Raw genomic sequence first — 9,268 nt, 5'->3', positions numbered from 1 at the left:
ATCTCAATTTTGGGATCCAGTAAGACCTCTACTCCAAATATATAGTATTTGTTATGTTTTTTTCCCCCCGAGCCTCCTTGTTGCAGCCTTATGTCCACACCTGGGATGAAGAGGACAAAGTAAGTACTGCTAGCTGAATTCAGAACAAGCATTAGATGTTTGCTGTATGTCAAGCAAAGTTAGAAAGTGCTTTGCTAAAGTCTATGAGCCTTCAAGGAGTGCCTGCTCAAATTGAACAAACTGCATATGAAGTCAACTACTTAGGATCAACAATGATACTCTCCAAAAGAACACATATTTGTGACTCACTGACACTGGGTTAAAATGTCACGTTTCTGAGAATCTTGCAAGTTGGCCTTTAATAGGGTGTTTTCTGCTCAATGTACTGTGTGGGAGGTAGAATAATACAAATATTGAATAACATAACTGTACATTTTTAATTTCTTATACAAGAGAAGTTTAAATCACACATTGATCAGTTTCAGCCATGACTTTTTGGATCCCATGGATGACCTTTGAATCATGGAACTGCTCCTTAAAGGAGAAGTCTACCCAAAAGTGATTCCATACATTGAAAATAGATCAGTGGGGTTTGCCCTCTCTCTCCTCTCTCTCCCTTTTATTTTAATTTGATTTCACCTTTATTTAACCAGTTAGGCCAGTTGAGAACAAGTTCTCATTTACAACTGTGACCTGGCCAAGATAAAGCAAAGAGGTGCGACAAAAACAACAACACAGAGCTACAAATGGGATAAACAAACATAGTGCTGTACTGAAAAAGCTGCAAAAACGGTCACGTGGCGTTGCTGGATAGAGACCTGCTCTGCTCCGTTGCCAGCCTGATTCTTGAAGTTCAAGGTGTTCTTATTGCGTTATTATCATTGCACCATTAAATGTAGACATACAGTACAGGCCTAGGTGCTCTACAGGATGGCATATGTGCCCTATGTATTTATGACGGGGCGGTGGACAATAGACAATGTGTCACCTTATATTGCAGAATTGAATATACAAAAAACACTGTGATATATAAACATAGGCTATATAGGGTTTTGAGCTAATGTCAAAACATAAAACCCACTAATATCCCCATTAATAAAGGTTTAAGAGAAGCAATCATTCATTAAAGTAAAGTTTAGCTACTTACTCATTAGACAATTGTCCATTTGTCCCAGCTGGAACAGTGGTGCGTCTCCAATTCGTTTTTGGAATACGGATAAATGTTTCAAGGACAACAGAGTTAATCTGGGCAGCAATATCCCTGTGGTCTCAAAAGCAAACTAACTGCTCTTTATCATAATTATGTTCCTCCATTTCTATAAGAATTGTAGTTACATAATCAAATGATCCGCAGCACAAACATTCCTCCTTCGCAGCATTGGAGCGCAATTGCCACAATTACACCACCAGTCAGTCTGTGATGATCCTGAGGATGGTTGGGGCTGTGGTCCAGCTACTGCTGCGGCTTCGATGGCTATCACGGAACCCAAACCGGCTGCACGCGTGTGCCATCGTGCATAAATGTATTTTGTACCCCCACACCAAACGCGATCATGACATGCAGGTTAAAATATCAAAACAAACTCTGAACCAATTACATTAATTTTGGGACAGGTCGAAAAGAATTAAACATGTATGGCAATTTAGCTAGCTAGCTTGCACTTGCTAGCTAATTTGTCCTATTTAGCTTGCTTCCTGTTGCTAGCTAATTTGTCCTGGGATATAAACATTGAGTTGTTATTTTACCTGAAATCACAAGGTCCTCTACTCCGACAATTAATCCACACATAAAACAGTCAACCGAATCATTTCTAGTCATCTCTCCTCCTTTCAGGCTTTTTCATCTTTGAACTTACATGGTGATTGGCATCTAAACTTTCATAGTATTACCACGACGACTGGCAAAACAGTTTGTCTTTCAATCACCCACGTGGGTATTACCAATTAGGAGATGGCACGTGGGTACCTGCTTCTATAAACCAATGAGGAGATGGGAGAGGCAGGACTTGCAGCGCAATCTGCGTCAGAAATAGGAATGACTTCTATTTTAGCCCTCGGCAACGCAGACGCTTGTTGGCGCGTGCGAGCAGTGTGGGTGCAATAATTGAATAACATGGATTTCTAAATTTATTTTGCAACGCTCGAGCACGCGACGTGTCCGGTCTGGTCAGCATGTAAAGCAGCAGCGGCCATCTGAAGCTCAATTTGCCTCAATTCTTCATCCGAATACTCAGGCTTGGTTCGAGGACATTATGGGCACCTGTCAAGAAGGGCATACAGTGCCATTTCTACTTAGCAGGGATTCCCCCAAGAGCGCACATGCGCTGTGGCAGTCGGCTACAGAAAATAATTATGTAAAATAATCGCAAATGTTTTAGGTGGAAAAGTACACATTTCCTGACTCAAAACAAATAGCTGATTTGGCCATATGCCTTCAATAAAACAATGACTTTGTCCACACTTCGCAGATTTCTGAATCATGAATTAACTGGCAACAGAGCATAGCGAGGCCTGCATCCATCAATGTCACAAGTCAGTTGACCTACAGGGAGAGAGAGGGGGAGAGGGCAAACTCCACTGAACTAGTTTCAATGTATGGAATACACTTGGGAGTTTCTGGATTTTGGGTAAACTTCTCCTTTAATGAATATTCTTTCACTATGCATTCAGAATAGATCAAACATTCATAACTACATCACATTCAGGTTATCTAAGTCCATACTGTCATTCAGGCAAACTATGCAGTATTTACATAGTAGTCTACTCAATGCAATCACTACAAAAGTTAAATGATTAAATGGTTTTCTGAGTTTTGCTGAGTATTTGCAAACAGATCTGCTCAGTAAGAATAAATAATTATGTCCCTAAGCAAGTCTGTATATATAAAGATTACCTAGGAAAGCTCTACTTATTGTAACCCATAGTTTTTGGTGAATGAGAGAAAAAAAACATGAGGTATCCAAAGAATCCTAATGATCCAGCATCATATACTAACATATAACCCATAACTTTGGTTTAAACGCAGCCAAAAACAAAACAGAAAATCACCCACTTATCCACAGACAATTTGGTAATAAAGAGAAACATTACATGATTATGTGTAATAATGTCATAAGCTTGTCGTTGTATCCAAAAAATGAACTCCCAGCCCCATCTTGTGGAATGATATAATACTATGAAATCAATAAATGGCCAACAAATGTGTATCTGTGTATAAGATGTGTATAATATATGTACATCTCTGCCCCATTGTTTAGAGGTTGCTACTGTTGTTGTTCCATCCACACCCGGAAGCTGACTACAGCGGTTCTAAACAAAGCCTATGAAGCATAGTGCAACTTAGCACTGACATTCACACTTTCACAAATTCGATTTTGTAACCATTGCACCATGTACATTTTCTAGGAGGGTCCAGTGTGTTTTGAAGAACTTCGAGCCCTCAGAAGTGAGTTCTGTCCAGGTCCTGGCTGGTGGTGGTGGTGGGCTCAACGTCTGGGTAGACCAGGAAGCCTGAGAAGGTGGTGTAGCGTCCCTGGTTGCTGTAGACGGCGTAGCGCTTGTCCTGCTGGCTGTAGAGCCACACGTTGTCCCCCCTATGGAGCGACAGCAGCAAACTCTGGCTCTGCATCTCCCTCCTCCTGGACGTATCCTCGTCAAACACCATGGCCTGCACCTCGCCTTGGCCTGTCATCAGCTTGACTGACACTGCCCTGCGCGGGTGCTTCCCCACAGTGAAGGCAAAGTAGTAGGCACCAGGGTAGCGGCAGGTGAAGCGGCCCGACGTCTTGTTAAAGTGCCCTCCAATGTTGACGTACTCCACATCAAAGGTCAGAGGCTCCTTCTCCTGGTGCCCGCCACCATTCTCCCCCAGGACCGGGGATGTCCTGGCCATGGAGAAGGCAGAGCGAGGCTCCACAGGGGCCTCAGCACTACCGCTCCAGCCGTACATGTGGTCTCCAGGAGGGGGACAGTTGGAGTTGGGGTAGGGCTGCCCTGACAGGGATAGGTGGTTGTTGAGATAGCCGGTGGTGGAGATGTCGGGGTACACCAGGTAACCGGTGAAGGTGATGTAAGGTCCAGCGTTGCTGTATAGAGCATACTGAGGACTGTCCTGCAGCATCAGCCACACTGTGTCCATGGCCCTCAGGCTGATCATGACACTTTGACTCTGGACCTTCCTCCCTTTCTTTTTGTAATCGTCATAGGCTATAGCCTGCACCTCCTGCCCATTCTTCACCAGTATGACAGACAACATCTTCTTGGGATATTTCCCCAACGTGAAGGACAAGTAATAGGCTCCAGGGATTCTGCAGCGGAAGTGGCCCGTGTCTGGGTTGAAATCACTCCCTGTGTTGACTAGGAGCTTGTTGAAGGTCACAGCGTTCTGAGTGCCTCCCAGGATGCTATTGGTCCGCGTGGCTGAAAAGGCGGAGCGGAGGCCAGTCATCACGGGAGCCACATGGAGGGGTGTGACCGACCCCAGGAAGTTGAAAATGCCCAGTAGACAGGCCATGCGCCAGGGATTGCTACATGGTGCCACCTCAACTAGGAGAGATAAACAACAGTGTAAAAATATCTCACTTTCTTCAAAAACAACCTACAACAGTTATATTTATATCCTGGCTGTTCTAGTCTGTTTGCTTCAGACAACTTTTGTCATTGTAACAATGTATCTTGGTTAATTTGTGTTTTGTTTTTTTATATATATAAAAAATAAACAAAGCTACATTGTTACAATGACAAAAGTTGTCTGAAGCAAACACAAAATAGAACTGCCAGGTTAGAAATATAACTGTTTTAGGTTTTGAAGAAAATTTTGTTCATTTGAAAAGATAGATTTTCTAAAGGTTGTAGGATTTTGGGCAAAAAGTTTCCTTACTGCACAGCATTTCACACCTGTACAACGTAAACATTTTTCGTTTCATTTTTTCAATGTTAAAAAAGTTAAGGTTACCAGGACGAATCGAATATGGGCCAATGCAAGCAACCTGTGTGTTATGGGCTAAGATTGTGCAATGTGTCATTGTGTGATGGGCTGGCTGAAATACTATATGAGTGGGTTAGGATGTCTGGTTGAGCCCTGTCAGGACAGATCCCGCTCCTCAAATCAGATGCCCTGTGGAAGCAACAGCCCCTCTAATTCAGCTGGTATTGTCTGTTCTCTCTGTGCACTGAGAAAAAGTACTATATTAGACCCTGGTTCATCTGTTCCTGTGTGCCCGGACAATGGAACATTTGGAAGGGGGGCAAGGTGGGGCAGGGAAGGGATTTTTTTTAGTTCTATAAAGCCCTTCGAGATGGTGGACAATTGGTCGACGAAAGATCACAGTGTGACCATGGGAGGGATAGGTTGGGGGTCAATTTGGGGAATGAGATTGTTTTAGGACAACAAGCATCAATACTTTATCATTATGTTAAACATAATTTATATAAGATATATCATGTATATATATATTTATATCCTGATTAGACTGTTATAAAACGCACTGTTGAAATCTTGAAGTGAGTTGTCATTTCAGGTCCTTTCACCAGCTTGCTGTAATTAATTGATGTTCTCTTTCTGTGTTCTTTCTAACTTGTTGATAGAGCTCTGGTAAATTCATAGTGCAAGGTTGAAAAGGTGGGGAGTTCCCATCCCAGCTTGAATAAGTTATGGCTTTACTCATGAATTAAGCCTGTTTTATGGATCCTTTGGCATCCTCTAAAACAGTGGTTCCCAAACGTTTTATAGTCCCGTACCCCTATTCAACCTCCAGCTGCATACCCCCTCTAGCACCAGGGTCAGCGCACTCTCAAATGTTGTTTTTTGCCATCATTATAAGCGTGCCAAACACACACACTATACGATACATTTATTAGACATAAGAATGAGTGTGAGTTTTTGTCTGAACACGGCTCGTGGGAAGTGACAAAGAGCTCTTATAGGACCAGGACACAAATAATAATATACTAATAATCAATCATTTTGCTCTTTATTTAACCATCTTACATATAAAACCTTATTTGTTCATCGAAAATTGTGAATGACTCACCACAGGTTAGAAGGGTGTGCTTGAAAGGATGCACATAACTCTGCAATGTTGGGTTGCATTGGAGAGAGTCTCAGTCTTAAATTATTTTCCACACAGTCTGTGCCTGTATTTAGTTTTCATGCTAGCGAGGGCCGAGAATCCACTCTCACATAGGTACGTGGTTGCAAAGAGCATCAGTGTCTTAACAGCGCGATTTGCCAAGGCAGGATACTCTGAGCGCAGCCCAATGCAGAAATCTGGCAGTGGCTTCTGATTAAATTCAATTTTCACAGAACTGCTTCTTGCAATTTCGATGAGGCTCTCTTGTTCAGATATCGGTAAGTGGACTGGAGGCAGGGCATGAAAGGGATAACAAATCCAGTTGTTTGTGTCATCCGTTTCGGGGAAAGTACCTGCGTAATTGCTTCGCTATATCACATTCGACATTGTCGGTAAGCTTAAGTTCATTTACACACAAAAATATCATACAGTGATGGAATGCCCTGTGTGTTGTCCTTGTTAATGCAGACAGAGAAGAGCTCCAACTTCTTAATCATAGCCTCAATTTTGCCCCGCACATTGAATATAGTCCCTGTAATCCTAAATTCAGATCATTCAGGCGAGAAAAAACATCACCCAGATATGCCAGCCATGTGAGAAATCATCATGCAAGGGGTCAGCCAAGTTAAAATTATGGTCAGTAAAGAAAACTTTAAGCTCGTCTCTCAATTTTAAAAAAACGTGTCAATACTTTGCCCCTTGATAAGCAGCGCACTTCTGTATGTTGTAAAAGCGTTACATGGTCGCTGCCCATATCTTTGCATAGTGTAGAAAATACATGAGAGCCTTGCTTTAACAAAGTTAACCATTTTCACTGTAGTGTCCAAAACATCTTTCAAGCTGTCAGGCATTCCCTTGGCAGCAAGAACCTCTCAGTGGATGCTGCAGTGTACCCAAGTAGCGTCGGGAGCAACTGATTGCACACGCGTTACCACTCCACTATGTCTCCCTGTCATGGCTTTTGTGCCATCAGTACAGATACCAACATGAGCAGCAGCTACGTTTGGCTATATACAGACCGTTAGTGGAATTCCCGTGAGAGCGTAACGGTTGATGTGATTGAATGTTAACTACTTGACTAGGCTATCTGTATTTGACATTGTGTTGTTATTTCGTTATTTCGCTGTTAAATTAGATTTTTGGTAGTGAAACGAGGCTACTCAGGCGAGAAAAAAACCTCACCCGAATATAAATGGATTGTTTGAAAATGTGAATAATTTTTGTACTTTTTGATTTGGCATACCCCCAATGGAATTGTGCATAACCCTGGGGGTACATGTACTCCAGTTTAGGAAGTTTAATTGTATATATTTTTACCTGTATTTAACTAGGCAAGTCAGTTAAGAACTAATGATTATTATCAATGACGACCTACCGGGGAACAGTGGGTTAACTGCCTTGTTCAAAGGCAGAACAACAGATTTGTACCTTATCAGCTCAGGGATTCAATCCAGCAACCTTTCGGTTACTGGACCAATGCTCTAACCACTACGCTACCTGCCGCCCCAGGAATGCCTGCTCTAAAACATGCCATTAGCATTAACTAACTGAGTATAGGAATATAAACAGTAAGCTTATCTCACTCAAGATAGGAACACAGAATAAATATATTTTTAAATGAGTTTCCTTAATTTTTTTGTAAAACATTTTTATCAAATGTTTTACTTTAAATGACAAAATCTCCCAAAATACCAGAGATCCCTATCATATGATGTACAGCTGCTCTTGCACTAAATGAGTAGAAAACCGGCACCTAGTAAATAAAACATACTGTACATTAACATCAGTAATTACAGGCTTATAACCAGAGATTTTTAACATGGTTATTTTCATATGTCTACCATTGTTGCTTGTAATGTTAATTCCTAAGCACTGTTATGAAAGCTGTGAGTTTCAATGTGTTAAACTATTTGAAAGCTATGCTGAGAGAACAGAACAGCGAACAGAACAGGCCATTTTTTATCAACTGCCATAATGTAAAACTCAAAATCCAGAAGTCAAACTTTGTTCTTCTAATTAACGATATGGAAACACTTAGCTCACAAAACCAGGACAGAAAAATACCAATACCAATTCTCACGAAATGTAATCCATAAAATGGTCGTTTGGAGGATTGTTGACAAATATTTGACATTTCTATCTAAAGGTACAATTATTGAAATCAAAAAACAGGTCATACTACAAAGCAAGCGGCAAAGCTTCCTATGACATGTATTTTTGCTTTGTAGCACCTACAGATTAAACTTTATGGAGTCTTACAGGAGGCCTGAGTAAGGCCAAAATGTCATAAATATGGCAACTTTGATAAATATTTTCTCAATTATGCTTTTAGATACAAATGTCAAATATATGTCAACAATCCTTCATCCAAAGGACTATTCTATGGTTTAATTTTCATAACAATCCCCAAAATAATGGTATTTTTTTGTCCTGGTTTCGTGAGGAATCACTAATTTTAAAATATGGCAATCAAAATAATATCATAACAATTCAAATTTGAAATGAGGTCATATTTAGTTGGGATTCTTACAGATTTCAACAGCAACAATCCCATAGCTCTTACCTCTCACAAGCCTTCTCACAAAATCTAATAATTTCTGTATTGGAACACATGTAATTCTCAGCTCTACATCTTCAGCCTGTAATTGACCTGACAGCTTACGGCAGAGAAATACATCTCTATAGAGTGTGGGTCCTACCTGTTCTCATGTGCTGGTACAGAGTGTGCATGCCTGTAGTCAGCTGGTCACCTTCTCTCTAGTCAGCCTTCTCCCTAGTCAGCCTTTTCAATGGGACCCGTGGAGCTCCAAGAGGTGGAGCTCCACGGGTCCCATTATACAATGCTGATCCCTGCATCCTGATCTCGTCTGGTAGTTTTCATTGAGGGGAGGAAATACACAGGTTTGTTTAGTCTCATGAGGGAACAGGACAGCTAGTTCACTGTGTTCTGTTTATAATCCTTAAAAGCAACAAAAGCAAGTCCTTCAACTTCTGCATTGCTTGCTGTTTGGGGTTTTAGGCTGTGTTTCTGTATAGCACTTTGTGACATCGGCTGATGTAAAAAGGGCTTTATAAATATATTTGATTGATTGATTGGTTGTAAATTATAGAGCACCACATGCACAATGCATTGGTCATATCATAGGTCTCTCAGAAATAGATGTACAAAATAATTGTGAAACCCATGTAGGCCAGAC

At 41.2% G+C, this 9,268-nt stretch overlaps 1 protein-coding gene across 1 annotated transcript; it reads right to left on the bottom strand.

Moving 5' to 3' along the window:
• Positions 1-2,059: 2,059 nt before the first annotated feature.
• On the bottom strand, positions 2,060-8,858 carry LOC110522771 (complement C1q tumor necrosis factor-related protein 4). Its single transcript, XM_021601238.2, has 2 exons — positions 8,771-8,858; positions 2,060-4,545 (listed from the first exon to the last, which is right to left on the bottom strand). The coding sequence occupies exons 1-2, from the start codon at positions 8,799-8,801 to the stop codon at positions 3,440-3,442; spliced, it is 1,137 nt and encodes a 378-aa protein (XP_021456913.2). The 5' UTR covers positions 8,802-8,858; the 3' UTR covers positions 2,060-3,439.
• Positions 8,859-9,268: the final 410 nt, after the last annotated feature.

Source organism: Oncorhynchus mykiss, chromosome 1 (genome assembly GCF_013265735.2).
Source record: "Oncorhynchus mykiss isolate Arlee chromosome 1, USDA_OmykA_1.1, whole genome shotgun sequence".
Classification (NCBI taxonomy): Eukaryota; Metazoa; Chordata; class Actinopteri; order Salmoniformes; family Salmonidae; genus Oncorhynchus; species Oncorhynchus mykiss.
The sequence above is the reverse complement of the archived record's forward strand: the minus strand, read 5'-3'. Positions and strand labels throughout refer to the sequence as shown.

Excerpts from the sequence above, each read along its gene's own strand:
- LOC110522771 (XM_021601238.2), bottom strand. The coding sequence starts at position 8,801 with ATGCACACTCTGTACCAGCACATGAGAACAG. Across the intron at positions 4,546-8,770 it reads GTACCAGCACATGAGAACAG|TTGAGGTGGCACCATGTAGC; the intron begins GTAGGACCCACA and ends TATCTCTCCTAG.